This window comes from Mobula hypostoma, chromosome 3 (assembly GCF_963921235.1).
Source record: "Mobula hypostoma chromosome 3, sMobHyp1.1, whole genome shotgun sequence".
NCBI lineage: Eukaryota > Metazoa > Chordata > Chondrichthyes > Myliobatiformes > Myliobatidae > Mobula > Mobula hypostoma.
In genome coordinates, this window is record NC_086099.1 from 117,018,304 (window position 1) to 117,044,199 (window position 25,896).

At 45.1% G+C, this 25,896-nt stretch overlaps 1 protein-coding gene across 1 annotated transcript; it reads left to right on the forward strand.

Moving 5' to 3' along the window:
• Positions 1-6,583: 6,583 nt before the first annotated feature.
• On the forward strand, positions 6,584-24,643 carry LOC134344209 (adiponectin receptor protein 1-like). The gene is made up of 8 exons (XM_063043619.1): positions 6,584-6,725; positions 8,240-8,393; positions 13,473-13,598; positions 16,492-16,663; positions 17,654-17,840; positions 18,901-19,088; positions 22,338-22,531; positions 23,699-24,643. The coding sequence occupies exons 2-8, from the start codon at positions 8,265-8,267 to the stop codon at positions 23,825-23,827; spliced, it is 1,125 nt and encodes a 374-aa protein (XP_062899689.1). The 5' UTR covers positions 6,584-6,725; positions 8,240-8,264; the 3' UTR covers positions 23,828-24,643.
• The last annotated feature ends 1,253 nt before the right edge of the window (positions 24,644-25,896 follow it).

Sequence of the window (25,896 nt, forward strand, 5' to 3'; positions counted from 1 at the left end):
TTATTAGGTTCAATTCTAGATCAGTACTGAGGGACCAAAGAAGGAACTGTCCTTTCAAATATCTAATCTGTGTAATTAATGAAGGTTCATTGATTATTTGATAGGGAACTGTGATAATGCTATGATCAAATGTTATTAAAAATTGAAAATTATTTAGTTCAATATAAAATCGGGTTCTTAAAATCGTGAAGCAAATTACAATCGTAGTTACTTCCTGTTAAACCTGTAGCACTTAGGGCATCAATGAAGGTCCTCCACCTCTGTCTGTACTTGGCCATCTTCTCTATTGTGCCCCAGGTGTGGTCCAACGACCTCATTTCTGCCCCAACTGGTACAGCGCCAAGTCGTCTTTAGCCTCCCGTGTGTCCTCCACCCTTCAGGGGTCCAATGAATTGCTGTCTTGATGGTGGAGTTGGCCTCTCTTCTCATCAGGTGCCCAGTCGGTCTCCAGTGTTTCCTCATGATGATTGTGGCCATGTTCTCTTGGTGACTCTGAAAGAGCAGACCGTGGTTGGAGAATTTCCTTGGCCAGAAAATACAGAGAATTTTCCACAGGTTCAAGGTGTGGAGTGAATACAGCTTGGCAAGGTTCTTCTCTGTTATGTGCCAACACCGATGCAAACAAGAGTGTGGACAGAACACAGCTCAGGTACAGCTTTACCTTGGTGTGAACACTGTAGTTGGTTGATCCCCGTATGTTGCTCATTGATCTGAAGACTCTTCTTCATTTGCTGAGTCTGCACTGAATGTCATCCTTGGTCCCACCATCCAGCGGAATGCTGCTGCCCAGGGAGGTGAATCTGCAGAACGATGCTGCCCAGGGAGGTGAATCTGCAGGATGATGTTGCCCAGGGAGGTGAATCTGCAGAATGATGCTGCCCAGGGAGGTGAATCTGCTGAACGATGCTGCCCAGGGAGGTGAATCTGCAGGATAATGCTGCCCAGGGAGGTGAATCTGCTGAACGATGCTGCCCAGGGAGGTGAATTTGCTGAACGATGCTGCCCAGGGAGGTGAATTTGCTGAACGATGCTGCCCAGGGAGGTGAATCTGCTGAACGATGCTGCCCAGAGAGGTGAATTTGCTGAACGATGCTGCCCAGGGAGGTAAATTTGCTGAACGATGCTGCCCAGGGAGGTGAATCTGCAGGATGATGCTGCCCAGGGAGGTGAATCTGCTGAACGATGCTGCCCAGAGAGGTGAATTTGCTGAACGATGCTGCCCAGGGAGGTGAATTTGCTGAACGATGCTGCCCAGGGAGGTAAATTTGCTGAACGATGCTGCCCAGGGAGATGAACCTGCAGGATGATGCTGCCCAGGTAGATGAATCTGCCACTGCTGGGTAACTCCACTATATGCCTTGACAGGAAGAGGAGACCCTACACAGACGCCATGGTGTCAGTCTTTCTCCGGCTGACTCTGTGTTCAACCTGTCCACTAAAGGTACACGGGCACTGCGTTTTCCCTTGTATGCGCTGGTGTGTATGTGATAATAATGTGAGGTCCTCAGCAAAGTCAAGGTTTTCTAAAGTAGAGAACCGAGTCCACCTAATGTGTCTCTGCTTATCTTTCATTGTTTGCCTCATAACCCAGTCAATCACCAGGTTAAATAATATTGCCGACACCACTCAGCCTTGCCTGACTCCTGTCTTGACTCCAAAGCTCAGACTACAGTCCCCAACTGTGCAGGTGAAGTTAGCACAGAAACTCTGGATAAGCTGGACAATTTTGGAAGGCATCCCGTATAACCTGAGAATTCATCAGAGGCTCTTCCTGTGGATGCTATGAAAAGCCTTTTCAAAGTCCACAAAATTTACATGAAGTTGTCTCTGCCACTCTGTGATGTTACACACAGTGTTAAGATTTGGTAAACACAGCCTCCGTTCTCCTGAAGCCAGCTTGTTCTTTCCTCAAGCACATATTGACAGCAACCGCAGTCCTTTTGGACTATGACTTTGGCGATAATCTTGCTGTTGCAATCACTGTTGTTGCAATCACTTAGTGCTCCTTTCTTGGGGATCCTTACAATATCCCCCCTTTGTCCAGTTCTAGGGTACTTGTCCCCGTTCCCAGATTATCGTCAACGGTGGCTGCAGGATGGCTGTTGCTACTTTTGGTTCAGTGTTCAAATTGTCATGTCCTGGAGCTTTGTTGTTGTTTAATGATTTAATCGGAGCACCAGTCTCTTCTTTCTTGGGTGGATCTGTGTTGATGTCGAGGTGCTCTGCTGCCTTGTGTATGTCAGGCTCCTCATTTGGTGATGGTCTACTCAGTGATTCTCTGAAGTACACCACCCATTGTATTTCTTGCTCCTTCTCAGTTGTCAAAAGCAGACCGTTCTTATCTGTCACAGGACCACTGGATCAGGCCTGGAATATTTCCACGTACAAGTTTTGAAATTTTGTGTATATTTCCCTGATCACCTCAATTGGCTGCTGCTTCAGCCTCCTCTGCAAGGGCTTCCTTATCCTTTCTTGCATGCCTCTTCACTTTCTGGTTCTCTTCAGTATAGGCTGGTTTAAGTTTCTCCTTAATTCGTGTTGACTTGGCTTCTAACACTTGCTTCTTAATTTTCCGTTTTTCTTCTAAGGCTGTCCATGTTTCCTGCGGTATCCATTCCTTGATCTTCTCTCCAGTTTTGTACACTAGACAAGCCTTGCTGCTCTCCTTGAAGATTGAGGCAATCTGTTTGCACATTTGTCAATGCAGTCTACTGACACACCCTTGTCAAGGTCTTGCAAGGCCTCGAATATGTTCTGAAGCTGAATGGTGAAGGCAGATGCTGTCCTTGAGGTTTTCAACATCAAAGCATCTTTGTGTATGTGTTCTGGTCCCAGTCCTTCTCAGTTTGAGTTTCATCACTGCTGATCACTTCCCGTATCTGCTCCTGTCTTCGCCTTTACACCCTGCAAAGATTGTCTCCACGCACCATTGATCGTTAAATGGTCAGTCTGATTCTTTTCATCTCAATTTTTGGAATGAGGATCCCTCTCATGATCAGATTGTTCATGGCACAGAATTCCACCAGTCTTTCACCATTGTTATTCATTGTTCCATCACTCGAGTGAAGAATGAGTTGTTACTTACCACTTTGGCATTTAGATCTCCCACGATGATGATCATGTCATGGCGAGGTGCTAACTCTACCTCCAACTGCTGTTCGTAAAAAACATCCTTTCCCTCAATGTCACTGTCGTTAGTTGGAGCACAGCACCAGATCGTAGTCATATTCATTTGTTTCCCTTTCAGCCTCCTGCTGATTGGTTTCCAGTCCAGCAAGCACTTTTCAATGCCTTTCTTCAAAGTGACAGCCACACCACTATGACGCTGACCACCTTCCCTTCCTGAGTATAAAACTGTTTCACCAGTTGCCGCTTTTAGTCTGTCAGACCTGTCCATGTGCTTTCGCTTTTTTGTAGGTTGTAACAACACATTTCTGCATTTCTGCACTGTTTTGTTCTAGCTTGCCAATGGTTCGAACATTTCAAAAAAAAAGGTTTGGTGTTTATCTTGGCAGTGTTCAAGGCTCCCTCCATCATGCCTGTGACTTCCTCATGGTTTACACTACTGTCAGTCATCAAATCCTGGGGGGAGACTCAGAAATACTGTCGCATACAGATATAGAATTCTTCATTGCTGTTTCCATGACCATTTTTTTTAACCATTCAGGGTTGTTAGCCCCGAGCTGAACCCCTGAACCTGGAGGATCGGTTGGCCACTCTGAGTCTGATCTCTACCCTTTGACCTGTTTGCCATGGGTGACCCTACCCAGGGTCAAAGCACAAGGCCCTGACTCCAACCAGCATAGCTATTTGGGTCACTGAGGCACGCAAGCCTCCAGACCCTACGATGAGGTTGTGGTCTTCTTGGAGGAAATTGCAAAGGTAAGTGGTGTGCATTAGCTCTTGCATTAAAAACACAGCAATTAAACAGGGAATGACCAACTTTAATCAACACACTGGTTGTAAATATTAAATGTTTAGAACCGTGACTATCAAGAAATGTTATTTCAGAGAAACATAGAAACATAGAAAATAGGTGCAGGAGTAGGCCATTCGGCCCTTCGAGCCTGCACCGCCATTTATTATGATCATGGCTGATCATCCAACTCAGAACCCCGCCCCAGCCTTCCCTCCATACCCCCTGACCCCTGTAGCCACAAGGGCCATATCTAACTCCCTCTTAAACATAGCCAATGAACTGGCCTCAACAGTTTCCTGTGGCAGAGAATTCCACAGATTCACCACTCTCTGTGTGAAGAAGTTTTTCCTAATCTCGGTCCTAAAAGGCTTCCCCTCTATCCTCAAACTGTGACCCCTCGTTCTGGACTTCCCCAACATCGGGAACAATCTTCCTGCATCTAGCCTGTCCAATCCCTTTAGGATCTTATACGTTTCAATCAGATCCCCCCTCAATCTTCTAAATTTCAACAAGTACAAGCCCAGTTCATCCAGTCTTTCTTCATATGAAAGTCCTGCCATCCCAGGAATCAATCTGGTGAACCTTCTTTGTACTCCCTCTATGGCAAAGATGTCTTTCCTCAGGTTAGGGGACCAAAACTGCACACAATACTCCAGGTGTGGTCTCACCAAGGCCTTGTACAACTGCAGTAGTACCTCCCTGCTCCTGTACTCGAATCCTCTCGCTATAAATGCCAGCATACCATTCGTCTTTTTCACCGCCTGCTGTACCTGCATGCCCACTTTCAATGACTGGTGTATAATGACACCCAGGTCTCGTTGCACCTCCCCTTTTCCTAATCAGCCACCATTCAGATAATAATCTGTTTTCCTATTTTTGCCACCAAAGTGGATAACTTCACATTTATCCACATTAAATTGCATCTGCCATGAGTTTGCCCACTCACCCAACCTATCCAAGTCACCCTGCATCCTCTTAGCATCCTCCTCACTGCTAACACTGCCACCCAGCTTCGTGTCATCCGCAAACTTGGAGCTGCTGCATTTAATTCCCTCATCCAAGTCATTAATATATATTGTAAACAACTGGGGTCCCAGCACTGAGCCTTGCGGTACCCCACTGGTCACCGCCTGCCATTCTGAAAAGGTCCCGTTTATTCCCACTCTTTGCTTCCTGTCTGCTAACCAATTCTCCACCCACACCAATACCTTACCCCCAATACCGTGTGCTGTAAGTTTGCACACTAATCTCCTGTGTGGGACCTTGTCAAAAGCCTTTTGAAAATCCAAATATACCACATCCACTGGTTCTCCCCTATCCACTCTACTAGTTACATCCTCAAAAAATTCTATGAGATTCGTCAGACATGATTTTTCTTTCACAAATCCGTGCTGACTTTGTCCGATCATTTCACCGCTTTCCAAATGTGCTGTTATCACATCCTTGATAACAGACTCCAGCAGTTTCCCCACCACCGACGTTAGGCTAACCGGTCTATAATTCCCCGGTTTCTCTCTCCCTCCGTTTTTAAAAAGTGGGGTTACATTAGCCACCCTCCAACCCTCAGGAACTAGTCCAGAATCTAACGAGTTTTGAAAAATTATCACTAATGCATCCACTATTTCTTGGGCTACTTCCTTAAGCACTCTGGGATGCAGACCATCTGGCCCTGGGGATTTATCTGCCTTCAATCCCTTCAATTTACCTAACACCACTTCCCTACTAACATGTATTTCACTCAGTTCCTCCATCTCACTGGACCCTCTGTCCCTTACTATTTCTGGAAGATTATTTATGTCCTCCTTAGTGAAGACAGAACCAAAGTAATTATTCAATTGGTCTGCCATGTCCTTGCTCCCTATAATCAATTCACCTGTTTCTGTCTGCAGGGGACCTACATTTGTCTTTACCAGTCTTTTCCTTTTTACATATCTATAAAAGCTTTTACAGTCCGTTTTTATGTTCCCTGCCAGTTTTCTCTCATAATCTTTTTTCCCCTTCCTAATTAAGCCCTTTGTCCTCTTCTGCTGAACTCTGAATTTCTCCCAGTCCTCAGGTGAGCCACTTTCTCTGGCTAATTTGTATGCTTCTTCTTTGGAATTGATACTATCCCTAATTTCTCTTGTCAGCCACGGGTGCACTACCTTCCTTTATTTATTCTTTTGCCAAACTGGGATGAACAATTGTTGTAGTTCATCCATGCAACCTTTAAATGCTTGCCATTGCATATCCACCATCAATCCTTTAAGTGTCATTTGCCAGTCTATCTTAGCTAATTCACGTCTCATACCTTCAAAGTTACCCCTCTTTAAGTTCAGAACCTTTGTTTCTGAATTAACTATGTCACTCTCCATCTTAATGAAGAATTCCACCATATTATGGTCACTCTTACCCAAGGGGCCTCTCACGACAAGATTGCTAATTAACCCTTCCTCATCGCTCAAAACCCAGTCCAGAATAGCCTGCTCTCTAGTTGGTTTCTTTGTATTGTGTTCTTTCTTGTAAAGATCGTGTGTAATTTATCTTGTAAATTCTGCTTATACGAGCTGAGACGGCCGTGCTGTTGCAGGTAAGTGCTGGAGCACACGGGATCAACGATACGTCACCGCATCCGGAGGCCAACGTCAGCGCGTCCCGCCGGACGTCAAACCCGGAAAAGTTTGCCCGAGACCCGGAAGTGACGAGCAGGGGGTTGCGGGGAACGGATGAACTGGTCGCCGGCCTGGGGCAGGGTGACGGGTCAGTTCGGGTCGGAACTATTCTCTGGACGGCCATCGGCGCCCACAGGCACTCTCGCCACACTTGGGTAAGGTTGCAAGCTGCAGGGAAAGCAGTGCGGGAGATCAGGAACCGAGATGCAACGCAGAGAGGGTCGGATGTATGTGTGTGTCGGGGGGTGGGGGAAGGTGTTAACGGTCCGATCGGATCAAAGAGTGCAAATGCCGACGTTGGAAATCTGAAGCGAAGGCAGCAAATGCTGAGAGTACTCAGCTGATCAGATAGCGTATGTGGAGAGAGAAACAATTCCCGTCTCAGCGCGACGACCCTTCTGGTCGCTGGTCGGTGGTCGGCTGTCTTCCACAGACGTTGCCTGGGCTGCTGAATGTCTCCAGTACCTTCTGCACGGTTCAGGGGTGGTTGGGATGATCGCAGAGAACCAGGTGGATATACTTTTCTTCGGTTTCCAGAAGACATTTGATGAGGTGCCACAACAGAGGTGATTTCTAGAAAGTATAAGCTTACTTGAAGGTGAAGGTAGTTCGGATGGAAGAGTGGCCAGCCAAAGAGTAGGCATTAGTGGGACTGTTCAACTTGGCAATAAATTATGTAAATATTGAAACCATGTTTGCGAGACTTCTGGGTGACGTGTTTTGGAGAACACGCAAGGATATGGAAATTGAAAACGGAGTGGGCAAAAATATCTCAAATGCAATAATATGAGGAAAATATGACACTTCCATTATGGTAGGAAACATAACAATGAGATTGCGTAGGTTTGATGTACAAGAGATATTTCCTCTTGTGAGAATATTTGGAGTTAGGTGTCCCCTATATAAGGCAGTTTTTGTCCTTTCAAAAGCCAGTGAGAGCAGAGTCTTATGATACGTTAGAATCAGATAAATCCTGGATTGAGGTGGGGGTGGATGATAAAGGGTTACTTTGTACAGAAAGGGCCACAGAGTTGTGTTTAAAATCAGTCAGGCATGACCTTGTGAAATAGTACAATTGGCCTGGAGGGTAGAAACCTAACTACTAATTTGTAAATTACAGAGAAGGAGGATTAAATTGAGGGTGGAGGGTTCAGATATTTGAGGATATGACTAATAGGACAGATTATGAAAAGCAATTAATGTGTATTTTATATGTTCAGAAGGCATACATTGTCCCTAGTCGGGAGGTTAGTCAGTAAGGTTCTAGCACAGAGAATAGAGGGTACATACTGACAGATTGAGAACTACATTAAATATCATCTTGATGAATGGTGCAAAAGGTTTAAAGAGACAAATATGATTCCCGCTCCTGCTTCCTTTGGTTTTATGTTATAAGTTGGGTTGTAAGGTGCTCGGCTGCAGAAGGTGGCACAGCCAATGGCTGTCAGAAAGTTGGGAGTGAACTCAAATGTCAGAATCTTATTGGTCTAATGTAGGGCTTAATCTGCATCCAATTACACGTCAATGTTATTGACAGCTCGTGGCCATGCTGGACAAGCCCTTGGAATTAATTGGGTTGAGGTGCCAGGATTTGACTAAATGGGGAATGTAAGGATGTGCAGGAGTAATGAGTGTGCCCTCACTTTCCTGGTTTGCTGTTTTACTCTAGGTAGAGGGCTTGGAGTGCAGCGTCCATGTCTGTCCAGAGGTCAGCGAGTGAAGTGTGTGGGGCATCCAGTGACGGCGGCCAGGCAAGCAACATTGAACTAACTGAACTGCTGGATGACAAGCCCAAGCCCCAGGCCGGTGGGAACTCTGCAGTTGTAAGTGCCTTTGGCGTAAGTGTGGGGTGTCGTCGGGGCAACGGGGACAATGCAGGGAATCCAAACATTTCTAGTTTATATTCTTAGTTTTTTGAGTACGTCTGTTTGATGTTGCCGCACAACAGGCTTGAGCTTGCTGATTTTAAATTATTTTCCCATGGTTGACATTAGATTCCGTGCTGCTATGGCCAACACTTGCAAGCAGAATGGATCCTGTTTGAGGTTGGTCGGTGTACAGCAGAGGCGAGATCAGTATGCATTCTGGCAGTGGGCTGTAATGCATCAGATAGATAGCCCAGTGACGAATCATTTTCATATCTTTCCACTTTATGGGTTAGAGTAAAAGTTCTATTTCTCTCCCTGTTTTGAACCCTGACCCGATTCTCCGCCAGTATGTTTACAGAAGAAATGTTAGTTGAGCAGCCAAGGATTTCAGAAGCAGGCACTGCTATTCAGACATCTAGACTCAACATCTAGTTACAACCTGATAATGAACTTGTTGCAGTAGATGAGTTCAGTGTGTTACAGGGTTGTGTAGTTCCACTGGGATCAGTAAGGGCTGCTGTGCATTTGACATCTGTGCTTGAGAGTAATTTGACCCTACCATGATCTGTGCTTTAAGTGTGTGTCAAGTCAGACAGTTTGAGCTGTACTGGTGCAGTCCTCTCTGGTTGTCTGAGGTTTTCCACAGTTCTGCTATTAAGCATGATTAGCCCAATCTTGAGACCTGAGCACGTTTAGGGCTGAAACTCCAGTGCAGTTCTCAGAATTGCGAGAGCAAAGTAATGCGTCACTGGTATGTTGAACAAGGCTTAGCCTGCTCTGATGGCAGAAACAAAAAGTATCACCTGTGGCAGTACCTCCAGTTGAACTCTTGTCTTTTTGTGTGTTTCCCCCTAGTCATCAGTCTGTGGTTTTGTATTGCCATGTGTTCTTGTTTGTTTTCATGCCCCATGTGCTTCTGTCCCTGCTCCTGCTCTGCTCCAGCCCCTGTATTACTGAGTACTCCGGCTCTCACCTGTTTTGCTGCCACTTCTGTCTCATTGTGCTCCATCTATCATCTGCCTCTCTGTTTATTACTCAGTGTATTTCAGTCCTGTGTGTTCACCTGTTTGTTGCCAGATTGTGCCAGTGAATTTTCCTGAGCCTTTCCAGCATTCGTATCTGAACTCTGTCCGTCTGAATATCGAACTCTGCCTGTTTCCCGATTCTGGTGTTTGGATTTCTCTGGAACTTTTGATCTCCGCCTGAACTTCTACGCCAACTTTGTTGCCCCTCTGGATTTGCTACTCAGTAAATATCACAGTGCGCACAGTACCTGGTCTGTGATTGGCTCCCTGCTTCAATGTTCTGACAGCCTGACACAATTTGAAGAGCGTACAAACCATCTCTGCTATTCTGACATTAGTCTTGGGTCCCACTCCACTAGATTCAGGAACAGTTATTACCCTATAACCATCAGGCTCCTGAACCAACGTGAATAACTTCATTCATACTACTAGGAGCTGATTTTACCACCTATGGACTCACTTTGAAGGACCCTTTACAACTCATATTCTCAGTATTATTTTTTATTTGGACAGCTTGTCTTCCTTTGCACATTGGTTGTTTGTCAGTCTTTGTTTATGTGTAGTTTGTCATTAAATTTTATTGTATTATTGTAATCTGTGAAACCCCCTTTTACTGGGCGTCTCTGAAAATACGGCTCGTCTGCCTCTCGCTAAAAGCCACTGGATTCCGTGGCGAGACACCCATCGTTTTCAGGCTCTGCGCATCGAGGGTATATATGACTTTGGTCCTGCCAAACCCCTGGGGTAGGAATGTCTCACCCACCCAAACCCAGGTTTGTGTGAATGCTGTGTCATTTACTGCCCCCAGTAATCGCCCGTTGGCAAGAAATAACAGATCGCGCACTGTATGCAATTACTCAGAAATATATTTAAGAAGGTTAACTTAACCAGTTATTAAAGGAAAGAAAGAAACAGCACTATACTTAACCAGTCACATGTGCACGGTGGAGCTCAAATCTTGGACTTGTCTGTAAAGCACGCACTGAACCCTTGGTCTGTGTGAAAAGACACACCACCTTCCGAATGTCGTACAAAATCCATCTCGAACAAACGGGCTCGCCTGCAGGGGTATTAGTCCTTCTTCCTGGAACCCGTTCATCTGCACAAAGCACCTTGTGCAACAGGGACAGCATCCTGAGCGATTTTCCCTCCTGTCTTCTCCCATCTCTTCCCAACAAAGCCTCACACCAGTGTCCCTCGCAAAAATCTCCCCCCTCCCCCCCCCCAACGTTCTCTAGAACCTTCTCCCAATTCCACCATCCTGACTGGCTGACACCACATTCCTAAGTTGAACAGCAAAGCCTCCTATCTCAGCTCAAACCCAAACAGGCGGAAAGCAGAACAGACTGCTCTTACAGACCTGCATAACAAATAAGTACAGCATAGCAGTAAAAATCTGAACCAGGGCGTTTCACCTGCAAAAGAATGACTCTCAGGGTCATGTATACATAGTTTGGTAATAAATTTACTTTCAATGATGTTGTTTTGATTGTACTGCTGCACTTAAACCAGAACTGAGAGTAGTACAGGCCCTTCGGCCCACGATGTCTGTTGACAAAATGCCAATTTAAGCTGATCCCATGTGCCTGTACGTTACCATTCCCTGCATGTTGATATTGTCTGTCTAAATGCCTCTTTAACACTACTATCTCATTTGTCTCACATGGCAGTGTGTTCCAGGTGCCGACTACTCCGTTTATTAAAAAAATACTTGTCCTCCACCTCTTCCTTAAATGTTCCTCTCTGTCCTTACTCTGAGTGGTATGGTGTAACTTGCTCAAAGAGTTTTCTGCTCCCTTCATGTCTCAGTCGTTGAAGCTGCTGCCTTCTCATCACTGGTCTGCAGATACAAGGCTTCCCGGCTGGGTTCCACGTTAACTGGTCCAAACTGGACCAATGATTGACTTGCAACATCTGCAGGACCTTTGCCCAGGCCTGGATCCTGTATCCTTGGAATGACGGGAGAATCTGTCAGACTGTTTTGACATTCCTGTTTCCTCAGGATTGGGGGGATTTTATTTACTTATTGAGATACAGCATGGAACAGGCCTTTCTGACCCTCTGAGCCTCGCTGCCCAGCAATCCCCTGACTTCTCCCTCGCCTAATCACGGGGCAATTTACAATGGCCTATTAACCTACCAACCGGACTGTGGGAGGGAACCGGAGCACCCGGAGGAAGCTCACACGGTCACGGGGAGAACGTCAGACAGCAGTGGGAATTGAACCTGGTTGCTGGTACTGTAAAGCACTGTGCTCATCTCTAGGCTACCATGTTACCCCAAAGAAATCATCTGCCTGTGTTTGGTCCCTGCTGTTGGATGTGGAGATGATATTGTCCAGGACATTCTTCTGAAGTCAGGAACAGTTGTTTTGTTGGATATTCATAACAAAGAAATACAGAAAAACATTGCCAGCAAGTAACCGTAACCAATTCACTCCAATAAAGAGCTTGTCTCATGGTCGTTCTTTATACTGGCAACGAGTTGAAGCTGGACAGGTAAGGGAATTGTCTCTGATACGAACAGTCTATGAGACAGTAAGGACGTTGCCATGACATCTCAGGCTCACAGGAAAAGAAATTACAGAAGTCCAGAACCAGCTATATTACAAACTATTGAAAATCTACAGGCAAGCAAGTGACACGAAGTCTGAGTGGGCATGTGCCGGTTGTGCATGCAGCCTGTTACAGCCGTTCCGATCGGATTTTTACTTTTTTCTTCTTACTTTTTAATTTATGTTATTTTTTGTTTTTTTTTCACGGTAACACGTCGAAGCTGCACCCTCTCTAACATGCTGGTAGAGAGAGTTTTATTTGGGTTTTTAGCGCTGGAAATAGTTGCATTCCGACACGCGGGACAGAAGCATGGTCGCATTGTTCATTCCAGGGACCAGCTGCTTGTGTTAATGCAGGCAGGTTTAGCGAGCAGAGCGGCGGACACCCCTGCTGAAATCTGGAGGAAAACACACAGAGAATGCAGAGGAGAATCACAAAAGGGAGGAAAGAGGACCAGGTGGAGACAACAGAGACTTATGAAGAAGAGGAGTTCGGTGGGTAATAAAGTGGATGAGTTCACGGCGCTAGCTAGGCATCAGAGAACATTTCGGGAGTGCAGTGTTATGTGTTTCACTGGAACGGGGCTGCACGAGGACATACCCGATCAAATCTTCTTCATGGACGGCTTCCAGACCATTCCGGCTGACCGGAAGTGCACTGAGAGCGGTAAGTGTTAAGGAGTTGGGTGCTTACTATTCTGATTAACAACAGATGGTGCAATCCAGGTCATATTATGATCGAGGAACATGTTTGTAGACCAGATATTGAACATTTTACTGTTGGACTTGGACCACATTCCACCGAGATTCAACACTGGGTGGCACGGGAGGTCGTTCCTGCCTGTGGCCATCGAACTTGCAGCTCCTCCCATGGAGGGTCAGACACCCTGAGCCAATAGACTGGTCCTGGACTTATTTCCATCTGGCATAGTTTGTATTTTGTTGTTTGATTGTTTGTGGTTTTTTTATTGCTATATTTATGCTCTATTCTTGGTGGTGCAGCTGTAACGAAACCCAATTTCCCTCGGGATCAATAAAGTATATCTATCTATCTATCTATAATACAAATGTTTAAGCATAAAGAAAGTAAAAGTACAAGAGAAGTAAGTTACCTTTGATTCTTAATTTAGATTCTAATCCAAAATTCCCCTCCCTCAGCACAGTCCAAGGATTCGTGTCAGACTTGTCGCTGTTAGAAAAGGTCAGGGTCGAGTTGAATCTTTGTAGCACTATGGTTCACAGTGCTGAGCGCTCGTAGGCCAGGTTTGTGTAAAGACTGTCACTCAGGGGAACTGTTAGAGGGCTGTGATATGCAGCATTGGTAACCAGCACTGGAAAGAATCAAACTGGGGATGTAAGTGTGTTCGGAAAATCTTGGATAGGTTACTGGATAGCTTCACTTACTGGATGTTACTGTGCTGCTTGTGACTGACTGATACTGCTCTCACTTCATAGGGAATGGAAGTTAAGACAGACCCTGGAACACAGAATGAGGAGGAAGAGGAAGAGGAGGTGCGAGTACTGACCCTCCCTCTTCAGGCTCATCATGCAATGGAGAAGATGGAGGAGTTTGTGTACAAGGTACTGTCCTGGTAACATGTTTAACAAATAGTAATGGGGTAGACCACACAACCTTTTCCACTCAGCCTGCTGTAAGACTGTGCTGACACTCCGAATTCCACTTTCCCATCTATTCCCCATTCCCTGTGATTTCCTTGGAGACTTCTTCTGATTTGCATCTGAAAGTCTTACTGATCTGAGCTTCGCCCAGTGGTTCAGTACGTTCAAACCTTATCCCAAACTCAAATTCACAGCCTTCTAAGGAATTCCAAAATCTTGCCACCCACTCAGCTGTAAATCGCTCTAGACCAAGGGTTCCCAACCTGCAGACAACGGACCCCTCGGCTGATAGAAGAGCTCTGTGGTATTAAAAAAACTGGGAACCCCTGCTCCAACCTCCTGGCATCCTTCTCAAAATCTTGTGGATGTTTGGTGAGATTGTATCATCTTACTAAGACAATCTTATTAATCTTTTCCACTGGAGAAATGGCCCTCAAAATAAGAATTGTGAATTATTCAGATATCATTATGCTGTGCCTCCACTGATTTGTCCTGCCTTGGGCTCATAAGCCAAATTACACACAGCACTCTGCCTAAAACCCTTTTTCAAGTTTTTTGTCATGGGCATACATACCCAGGGTTTATTTGCCATTTTTTTTGCTGCAGCAGCAGCAACACAATACATGACAACCATAAATTACATGAGTTGACAAAAATTGCGCAGAGCCTCAGGCAAGGAAGGTAAGGTTGCCGAGGTCACTTCTCAGAGCACTAGGACGTTACAGCAAGAGTTTCTCAGGGCACTGTCCTAGGTGCAACCATCTTCAGCTACTTCCTCAATGATCCACCTACATCACTTTTGTTTCCACTGACAACTCCTCAGCAAATGAAGCAGACCATGCCTGAATCAAAGACCTAGATGACATTCAGGCAAGTGCTGATTAGTAACAATTAACATAGTTGCTACAAAAGTGCCAGGTGATGAACTGTTCCAATAAGAAAGAGTCTAACCACCTTCTCTTGACAAACTATCGCCAAGTTCCCCACCATCAGCCTTCAGGAGCACCATAAAGTCAGCTGGGCCATCATCATTGTCATTATGTGCCATGTCATATCATGTAGGCGATCATAGTCTTTAGTTGTTTCCTGGTTGTGGATATCCGTCCTTCCACGTATTTTCATCCTTCTTCTCAAAAACCATAGTTCTGCTGCTTCGAGTCTTCCCTCGTTTTGCTCTGATACTGTCTAACCCTCAGTTCCATACGTCAGTGTGGAATGAACGTAGCACCACAACAGTCTGAGTGTCATACTCAGAGAGATTGTTATTCTGTAGTACCTTACTCAAACGTACCAAATGCTCAGCTGGCAGACCTATAAATACTGCAGCTATGACAGCAGATTGATGGTGGCAGGGAACTCCACACCTGACATTGTACTGCCTACAAGGCACAGGATAGGAGTGAGGTGGACTGACCCCCTCCCTGGTGAGTGCAAATCCAAAAATATTCCACACCATTGCAGACAAAGGCACCTGGGCATCTATTTCTACAACCACAGCACCCCGAGCATCTATTTCTACAACCACAGCACCCCGGGCATCTATTTCTACAACCACAGCACCCCGGGCATCTATCTCTACAACCACAGCAACCCGGGCATCTATCTCTACAACCACAGCAACCCGGGCATCTATGTCTACAACCACAGCACCCCGGGCATCTATTTCTACAACCACAGTACCCCGGGCATCTATTTCTACAACCACAGTACAATCTGCACAAGGCACTGCCGTTGGTCAGCTGGGTTATTCCAGTAGCTGCTGGCATGACCTCTGTCGCCAGCACCAAAAAGAACACTGGGACAATGCCGGCTGGCACATAAGACGACTCTCACACACTATCCTTGTCTGGGAGGAAGTCACCGGTTCTTCATTGTAGCTGGGTCAAAATCCATCAGCTCCTCCATTTCCAACAGCACTGTGAGGGTGCGTTCCCCGTAAGAACTGCAAGATTCAAGAAGTCGCCTACGATCCGCCCAAAGGGTGGACAGTAAACGTTGGTTCTCCAGTGGTATTCATGTCCTGTGATCAGTTGTCATAGCGATTTCTCTGAGTGGAACATTTTGCTACTTTGCTGTGGCACCCCTATGCTAAAACATAAACATCATACTTTCTCCTTCACCAAGACCCTGAGCTACTCGCACAACGCTTTACTGTCCCAGCGACCCAGGTTCATTTCTGCTGCTGTCTGTAAGTAGTTTGTACGTTCTTCCCATTTCCTCCAATAATCCAAAGATATATTAGCTGGCAGGTTAATTGGTTATTGTAAATTGTCTCGCGGTTAGGCTAGGGTTTAATCGGGATTGATGGACTGCGTGGCTTGAATGGCTGGATGCGCCAGTTCTGCACTGTATTTCAATAAATAAATAAAGATGTATGACTTTGTTCCTACCCTATGTCCTCAGTCACTGAAAATCTTATGTGGTCTTAATATCTCAGCCTCCACCATCCATTAGTTCTGGGACACCCAAACCTGCCAACTAAATTTTAGCACCTTTAATCCCCATCCCTGACAATTTCTAACATAATGCATTGAGCAGACAACAAACTGCTGGAGGAACTCTGGGTTCAGCAGCATCTGGACCCGGAATGGACGGTCAAGACCCTTCATCTGGACCCGGAATGGATGGTGAAGACCCTTCATCTGGACCCGCTGAGTTCCAACAGTTTCTGTTCTTATTGCTTCAGATTCCAGCGTCTGCGGTCTCTTCCCGAAGTGTCCTGAATCCAGAATCATTGTCCACAGGGTGAGATTTGCCTGCAATAATGCACGGATTACAAATACATCCCCAGGCTGTGATTTGCTTCTACTGTGGAAGGCATTCTGAGATAAAAAGGAAGCATTGTGTGTTTCAGGTTTGGGAGGGCCGTTGGCGAGTGATCCCTTATGATGTGCTCCCCGATTGGCTGAAGGACAATGACTATCTCCTTTATGGACACAGGCCACCAATGCCCTCTTTTCGAGCTTGCTTCAAGAGCATCTTTAGAATCCACACAGAGACCGGTAACATCTGGACGCATCTCTTGGGTAAGGGAAAGAATGAATTCGTAAGTCTAACTTGCAGCTGTTCAGTCGCTAAGCGGCCACATAGTGAAGTACAGAAACAGCTTTTATCTTTGACTAATTGTAAGAAGCTGTAAATAGTTGTTCTGCTTTTGGTAATGAGATTATTGTAGCATTCTACAGCATGGAAGTAGGCTCTGTAGTCCATTTGTCGATGCTAACCAAGGTGTCTAACCGAGCTGGTACTATTTGCCTGCATTTGGTCCACATCCCTTGAAAATTTTTCTGTCCATGTACCTGTGTAAGTGTGATGGACATTGTAAATGTATCTGCCTCTGCAGTTTACTCACTTGACTCCTCCCATAAACCCTCCACCCTCTGAGTGAACGTTTCCCCTCCCCCCAGATCCTTTTCAAATCGTCCCCTCTCACCTTAAATTTCTGTCGTCTAGATTTAGATTCTCCTGCCATGGGGAAAAATGACTACAACCAATCACCTTATATATAATTTTATTTCCCTCAATAAGGTGACCCCTCAGCCTCCTGTGCTTTGGGGGGGGGGGGTTGGGGGGTGGGTCCCAGCCTCTCATAATAAATGAAGCCTTCCAACCCCAGTAACATTCCTGTGAATCTTTCCTGGCTCTTTGCCAGCTTAATGACACCTTCCTACTAGCTTGGCAACCAGGGCTACACACAATACTCTAAGCTGCAATTCATCCAGTTTTAAGTTCAAAGTAAATTTATTATCAAAGTACATATACAACGCTGAGAATGAATGAGGGCATGTAGAGGTGAGAATGCATGACCTGGGGAGGGAGAAGAATGGTGAGAGGAAGGGGAAACTTTTATCCAGATCTATAGACAACATCAGGCTTGCAGTGAGTTCATGCTTTTGGTCAGCTGTATTATTCACAAGAAGCATCTTTGCTGAGAGAACTGTAACAGTTTTTTTAATATAATTTAGTGTCTGATGTATATATTGGTGAACAAATTAGTAACTGCAGCTTTTTCGCAGGTTTTGTCTTTTTCTTGGGTCTGGGAATCCTGACACTCCTGAGGCCCAATATGTACTTCATGGCCCCCCTGCAGGAAAAGGTGGTCTTCGGAATGTTCTTCCTGGGAGCTGTCCTCTGTCTCAGCTTCTCCTGGCTCTTCCACACAGTGTACTGCCACTCTGAGAAAGTCTCCAGAACATTCTCCAAGTGAGTACTGGGGACCCAGGCCCTGCGTATTGACGTACACTCTGACTCTTGTATCAGAGGCAGGGGGATATAGGTGTGTTTGATGGGGGAATACACCGTTGTGATGAGGATTGGGTGCACAGATGCCAAACACAAGGGTAAGAAGGTGAATTGAGCTATTAGTGGTAATGAATCATATAGAACAGTATCGGAGTCTCCAGCCCACTGTCCACTGCCATCATTAAACACCCATTTCAGTATCCCATGTTTATCTCCAAGCTTTCCCATTTGCTCCCTCCAAGGTTGTATCCTTTAACTGAATAGTCGGTACCAATTAGCCTACCAGTCCATGCATCTTCTGGGCAAGAGAACTGAAGCACCTGGGAATACCTGCACAGTCAGAGCTCCTCGGCACCAGAAGTCAGAATTGAAGCCAAGTCGCTGAAGCAGTGATTCAGCTGCACTACAAGTAGGGTGGCATTAGTGATTGGTAACCTGGGGGTTGGGTTTGGATCCCACTCAATCTCTGCAATACATTACCAGTGCAACTGGTCGTGATCCAGCCTGGATATGTCTTATTCAATGTGAGATGTCAGTGTTCTCCACAGGCTGATACGTTCTTTCATTTTGCTGCATGTGCTCACTGATGATTGATTCCCAGTCCAGCGTCATCTCAGTTTTAAAATTCCCTTCCCTGATTTCCAGTCCTTCTGGACCGACCCCTCCCTCTCGCTGAATGGTCTCCATTCACACAATCTGAGATCTCTATGCTTTTCCAACAAACTCTATTTTAATCATATCAGTACTGGCACTTGTACATCCAAGACCTGGGTTCTGGAATTTAAATTCTAAATCTTCATGATCCTCATTCCCTCTGTCACCTCTCCTAAAAACACTCCCCTTTGACTGAACCTGCTAATGTGGCCGAGTATCATACACATCCGTGTAATGGGTCTTGGGATGTTATATATTAAATACATTACGTAATGGAAATTAGTGTAATGTCTGCTCTTCTCGTGCAAACACATGCAAGTGTAATCGAGCACGTGGTTCATCTTCGTGTGTTGCTCTTTGTTCCCAGATTGGACTATTCAGGAATCGCCTTGCTCATTATGGGCAGCTTCGTGCCCTGGCTGTACTATTCATTCTACTGCTCCCCCCAGCCCCGCCTCATCTACCTCGGCATTGTTTGCGCTCTAGGGATATCAGCCATTATCGTTGCTCAGTGGGACCGATTTGCAACACCTAAGCACCGGCTTACAAGAGCAGGTGAGGGCGTTATGATGGAGTAGAGAAACAGTACTTGGGCTATTTCACCTATTGATCATCTTTACCGGTTCAGGATTTTGTATTCTGAGGACAAGGTGGAATTTTGTGCCAGCGTTTTCCCTTCAGCCACTCAGTCTGACTTTGTTCTCCCATCCTATTCAGCTGGACATCAGGTACGTTGGAGACATGAAAGACTGCAGCCGCTGAAACCCTGGAGGAACTCAGTGGGTCAGGCAGCATCTATGGAGGGAACTAGATATCAGTGTTCTTCTTTGAGACCCATCATCTGGACTGAAAGATAGAGGGGAGGTGGTCAGTATAAGGGTGAAGGGAAGGGATGGATCAAGAGGTGGCAGCCTTGAGTGAGTTGGAGGTGATGGGGTAGGGAAAGTGGCAGTAACATCAGAACCCGAGGGGGTGGGAGGGAGAGGTGGAGGTGACAAAGGGCTGAAAATGATGGACTCTAATTGGAGTGTGGAGGGTAGGGCAGAGCAGAATACTGGGGGAGGGGATCTTGATTAGAAAAGGAGTAATTCACAAAAAACTGGAGACTGTATCCGTCAGCTTCACTTATGCCACAATTTCGCAAATTGGCAAGTTTCCATATATAATCAAAGAATGTGTGTCTTTGGCATTGTACACTGTCACTGTATGCTGTGTGCAGAATCTGAGTTCACCATGGTGTGTACATTGCAGTCCACACACATTACATACACCACTGTATAGAGTAGGCAAATATCGAGTGTATGGAATGTACAAAAGATTTATAGAACACTACAGCACAGAAAAGGGTTCTTCAGCCCATCTAGACAATGCCAAACTGCTCTTGTGCTGCGTCCCAACGACCCACACCTGGACCATAGCTCTCTATACCCTTCCCAACAATGTAGTTATCCTAATTTCTGTTAAATGTTGAAACTGAATCCGCATCTACAACTTCCTCTGGCAGCTTGTTACACGCTCGTACCATTCTGTAAGTGAAGAAATTCCTCCTCAGGTTTCCCTTAAAAATTTCATCTTTCACCCTTTAGCTCTAGTGTCACCCAACCTCAGTAGGAAGGAGCCTGCTTTCACCTTTCCCGAAAATTCCAGGTCCTCATGTCCTGGAAAATTTTACAATCTTTTAAAACTTTCTCTATATTCTTTCAATCGTATTGGTATCTCTCCTGTAGGTAGGTGATCGGAACTGCACACAATACTCCAAATTAGGCTTCGCCAACATCTTACACAATTTTCAACTCCTGGACTCAATACGGTTATTTATGAAAGCCAACTTGTCAACACCTCTCTTTACAATCCTATCTACCTGTTCTGTATTTTTTCTTCCAGATCTTTCTGATCTACCACACTCCACAAAGCCCTACCATTTACTGTGTATGTCCTACCCTGGTTTGTGCAACACCTCACACATGTCTGTGTTAAATTCCATCTGCCAATTTCAGCCCATTTTTCCAGCTGGTACAAATCCCCACCTGCAAGCTTTGATAGTCTTCCTTTACTGTCCACTGCATCCCCAATCTTGGTGTCATCCACAAATTTGCTGATCCAGTTTATCACGTTATGCAGATCATTGATATAGATGACAAACAACAACAGACACACCACTAGTCACAGGCCTCCAGTTAAAGATTGAACCATCTACAATCACTTTCTGGCTTCTCCCACTTAAGCCAGTGTCAAATCCGGTTTACTACCTGCTCCCACATGCTAAGCAACTGAACTTTCTTGTCCAGACTTGGGACTTTGTCAAAGGCCTTGCTGAAGTATATAGTATAAAATTTAAGGTTTATATCTTACATCAAAAGTTATAGATATTTGCAGACATATCTGCCCCTTCAAGCATCTTGGCTATTCAAGATCATTTACGTCAGTGCCATTTTCCAGCACTATCTCTATACTGCTTGTTTCCTGAAATTTAGAAATTAATTCATCTCCATTTTAAATTCACACAATGACTCAGTGTTCACAGGATCTCAACAGTTCACTGAAGACATTTCTCACCTCAGTCTTAAATAGCCTTATTCTCAAATTGTGCTTGTGGTCCCCTCTGCATTTGCCTGAGGAACTCTTTAAAAAAATTTGTGAGTTTTGATGAGATCTTCTTTTATTCTTGTAGACCATAGGGAATAATTCTCCCCCACTTTTGGAAACAGTCCAGTGAATCTTTGCTAACTCTGTCTTTTGTGGGTATCGAGACCAAAACTTACACAGTACTTCATGTATAGGACCTTTTACAATTGCAAGAAGACTCCCTTACCAGCTCTGCTAAATATGTGCTGCACTATAAGACCAGCCTTACATTAAGACTTTCTTACCCTCCTCTTCCCTCATCCCACCCTCATGACTTCCAAGCCCTTCTGTCTGGTTCCTCACCACTTTCCCTTTATTCCTTGGCCCGCTGTCCTCTCCTGTCAGCTTCCTTATTCAGTCATTTACCTCTTTCACCTGTCAGTTCCCAGCTTCCCACATCACCCCTCCCCCATCTACCCTCCTCCCCCTCAGCTGGCCATACCTACCACTTGCCAGCTTGTACTCTTCCCCTCCCTCCATTTTCTTATTCTGGCTTCTCAGGTTGGTTCAAGGGGGCAGGAGGATCTGTTTATTCCCGCACATTGCCTTCTGCCCAGTTACCTATTCCCTATCCACCGTATGATGTATGTCAAACAAAATATCGGTCATTGTACTTACTGAACCTTAGCCAAGTTAATATTCATTCTGCTCTTTCATTTCTTGAGGCCCATTGTTGCTTGCAGCACTTGCGTTATCAAAAGCCTTTTGTCAGTGCACTTAACGTCAATTGTGTGATCTTGTTCTGCTATCTCCACTACTTCATCAAAAAAGAAGGAAATGTTAATCAAATTCAGTTTTAACAAATGCAAACAGGCTGCCTTCCTTTACTGCAAATTTGGCTAGGTAGTTTTTTTTATTCTCGTGGATTTTTAATTCTGAATCACTGAAGTCAGGCTAAGTATTCTCTGGTACTGCTTCAAACCAGTGGTAACATGCATGGTCCAGAGTGTATTAATGCATAACTTACAACATATGTAGACTTCATTCAAAATATGCATAATTTGTGACTGAAGCAGTCAGTGTATGTACAGTGTGAAGAGTCTTTTGTAAAATATGTGTAATTGATGTGCAAAATGTGTAAAATTGCAGTGTGTACAGTCCATGTTGGTGTGTTAGGCTATGTTCTCGTGAGTATGTGCGCATTGTGCTTTGCATTTATTCTTCCATTCATTTCCACAGGGGTGTTTCTGGGTCTAGGCCTGAGTGGTATAGTACCCACTCTACATTTTACTATCGCTGAAGGCTTTGTAAAAGCAACAACTGTTGGACAGATGGGCTGGTTTTACCTGATGGCGGCGATGTACATCACTGGGGCTGGGTTGTATGCAGCTCGCATTCCAGAACGCTTCTTCCCTGGAAAGTGTGATATCTGGGTAATGTACAGTTAAATTCCTAACAGACTTTCCCACTGTAACTGGTCCCAACCTGTATCAGATTCCAGAGGGGCTAAGTTCTTCCAGTCACAAGCACCCCAGATTGTCACTCTATTTTCTGTAGCTTGTACCGGTTCTGTGTTGGTGCATTTAGTAGAGCCACTATCTCACAGATCCAGTGATCTGCTTTCAGTCCTCACTTCCAGTGCTAACGATGTTTGATGTTCTCCCAGTTCCTCTGGTTTTCTGCCACATCACACTGACACCCCTAATTTAAACTTTTCCCCAGTTCAGGAATGCTAAAGTCCTGATCTCAAAACAGGTCAGGAATCAAGTGCTGTGGTAATGTGCACAAAATGCAGGAAGAACTCAGCATTTATGGGGAGAAAATAAAGAGCTGATGTTTTGAGCCAAGTCTGGTAAGGAAGGGGGCAGATGCCAGAATAAGGTGGGGGAGGGGAGGTGTACAGTTGGTCGGTGAAACCAGGTGAGAGGGGATGGTTGGTGGTGGAGAGGGGGAAAGGGTAAAAGGCTGAATAAGAAAGCTGCTAGGAGAGGACAGTGAACCAAGGTCTAAAAGGAAGTTGGTGGCAAACCAGATGGAGGTGATGGGAGGGAAACAGAAGGGTAGAGAGAGCCTCCGGATAGCTTGTGAGATACTTCTCCAAGCCACCTAAAGTTCTGTATGTTGTAAGTAAATACATTTATTTTAGCTATCAATCAACTTGCCTCAACCAGAGCAGTGTGGGTACTAGACGTACTTGAACACAAAATGTAGCTTATGACTATGTAGGTGACTTTCTAAGATGTGTCATCAAGTAGAAGCCACTTCTGATCTTTCTGGTTGTCTTAAAGTCCCTGGTAACGTTAATGAACAGGGGACCTCTCTCAGTATTCTGACCATGATTTGTTCTTCAAATCTAAAAACAAAGCCTGCTTTTGATTACATTGCAGTTTTAATGGCCATACAGTGCCCAAATTGGCCACCACATTTCCTGTAGTACCTGACTTCAGAAAGATTTCCTCGGCCGTGAATGGCCTTTGGACGTGCTGTGAAGCACAATGTAAATGTAACTTGTTTGAATCAGTTAATGTTGAGCAGTAAGTACGTCTGCTTGTCTTTCCTTCCCCCATCACTAACCAACACTTCTAATTGTCTTTGCTCAGTTCCAGTCGCACCAGTTGTTCCATGTGCTGGTGGTGATTGCAGCCTTTGTTCACTTCCATGGAGTTTCCAACCTGCAGGAATTCCGATATGGGCTCGAAGGAGGTTGCACAGACGACTCACTGCTCTGAACCCCAGCACTGTTGCACAAAATTCTTAACGACAAGACCTAAAGTGCATTGAATATTCTCTTTCTTCGGTTCCTTTTACAAAACAAATTGTCGCTCGCCTAGCCTCCCCCCTCCAAAAAAGAATTTTTTTTTAAAAAGGACAGCTTTTTTCAGTGAACTGCATGAAGGCAGGCAGAATCAGGCTGAGTGAATGTTAGTGAGATTGTTAGTCCCTGCCAGACTTCTAGTCTCAGTAACTTTATTCAGAAATGCCCCAATAAGAAGGCAACACTAAGGACAATGGTCTCACCAGCTAGGCTGGTGGTGGTTTCATTAGCCTATTGGAAACCCTTGCAGTTGGAGCAGAAGTGAACCTCGACAGTACTACAACGAAGCAACACCTCAAATTCAAACATCATTCTTCACGTAAAAATACAATCCCAGGCTTCACAGGAACACAATCATGCACAATTTGATACTAAGCCACACAGGGTAGTAAGTGGCTGAAAGGTAGGTTTTAAAATGGCTCTGTCATCTGAAGGGCAGGTACCAGTGCGGGAGAGCCTACACTTGTGGGGTTCAGCAGCCTGGAGCGGAGGAGCACGGATCTCAGAGGGAGTTGGGTCTGGAGGAGATTGCAGAGTTGCAGAGGGGAGGAGAGGAGAGAGGCCAAGGGAAGTTTAAAAGAAGTGAGGAGATTGAAATCGGGTTGTGCCTATCCAGATGCCCATTTGAATCAGACGATTTGAGGATGTTGTAAGAATTTTAATGACATTGTTTATGGAAGGTAAAACTAAGGATGCCAGGGATGTCGTGAAGCAGCCATGTTTTGTCAATTGACAGGTAGGTTGTGTTGGGGGTGGGGGCAGTGTATGCCACAAGGTTGGAGCCAGGCAGTATTTCTGAAGAGATGGATTAAATATGTGGGGATGTCATATTTAGAGTCAAAATGACACTAAAACTGTACAGTCTCAGGCAAGTGCAATAGAGAACTAGAAGCGATGGCTTGTGAGTTGAGTTTGTGGAAATGGCTGGGTGCTCTGGCTTCACTTGTCCCAACGCATGTCCGAGGGGAATTTCTGCACATCCAGTGCAGGAGATGAATAAACTGCCTGATAATTTGGAGATGTTGAAAGAAAGCTTATGGTGAGGTGAGCTGGATTGTTATTGTTTTGTAGATGTGTAATGTGAGTGAACCTGTCCTTTAGAGGGTGCAAGGAACTCTGGAGATAACATTACATGGGTGAGAAGAGAAGTTACTCTATACAATGCTTTAGCTATGCCTGGGTGACATTGGTGATATGAATGGAGCAAGGAGACTATACTCAGTGGAGAGGCTTTGGATGAAGATGGTGTGGTCAGCCTAGTCAGAGGAGGCTGTAACTGGATTGGGAGGTGAGGGGAGAGAGAGGTTACACTTGTCCATTCACATAAGATACACTCTGGGTTTGCTTTGTGTCTGAAGAATGCTAGTACGTTCGGATTCCTTTTATGTGATCTACTGAGCTGCTCCTCTTCAGCAGCTGAAATCTGTTGGTAAGCACTGTGACTGAGTGTGGGGCGAGAATAAAACTAGCAGAGCAGTAGTGCTGATGAATGGGCACTTTATAGCAGGTGATGTAGGTAGTGCACAGTATTTATTTAAAGGGGGCTTTAAGATTGCTTATAGATATGTATATTTCTTCACAGGCATTGTAAATTAATTTTTGGGGGGGGGGAGTAACAATGTACAGAATGTATGTAGTAGTACTTGATCTGATATTGATGATGTAATCTACCCTGCAAATAAAAAAGATTGGACTAGGTCTGACTGTATTTCTTTGCTTGTCCCGTAATAGCAAATTTGAGGTATTTTTCAGATACATTCACTCAATCACTGATGTCAGGCAAATAACTTCTTCCTTAATGTCAGTGAGACAAAGGAGATGGTTATCGACTTCAGGAGAACTCTCACCACTCACACTCCCCCCTCAGCAGTGGAATCTGCAAGCGGTTTCAAACTTCTGGAAGTGCAAGTCACCTGCAACCTTTCATGGTGTCAGAACACATCCTATACAATCCGGACAGTTCACCAACACCTCTACTTTCTG

Excerpts from the sequence above, each read along its gene's own strand:
- LOC134344209 (XM_063043619.1), top strand. The coding sequence starts at position 8,265 with ATGTCTGTCCAGAGGTCAGCGAGTGAAGTGTGTGGGGCATCCAGTGAC. Across the intron at positions 17,841-18,900 it reads GTCTCCAGAACATTCTCCAA|ATTGGACTATTCAGGAATCG; the intron begins GTGAGTACTGGG and ends CTTTGTTCCCAG. Across the intron at positions 19,089-22,337 it reads GCACCGGCTTACAAGAGCAG|GGGTGTTTCTGGGTCTAGGC; the intron begins GTGAGGGCGTTA and ends TCATTTCCACAG.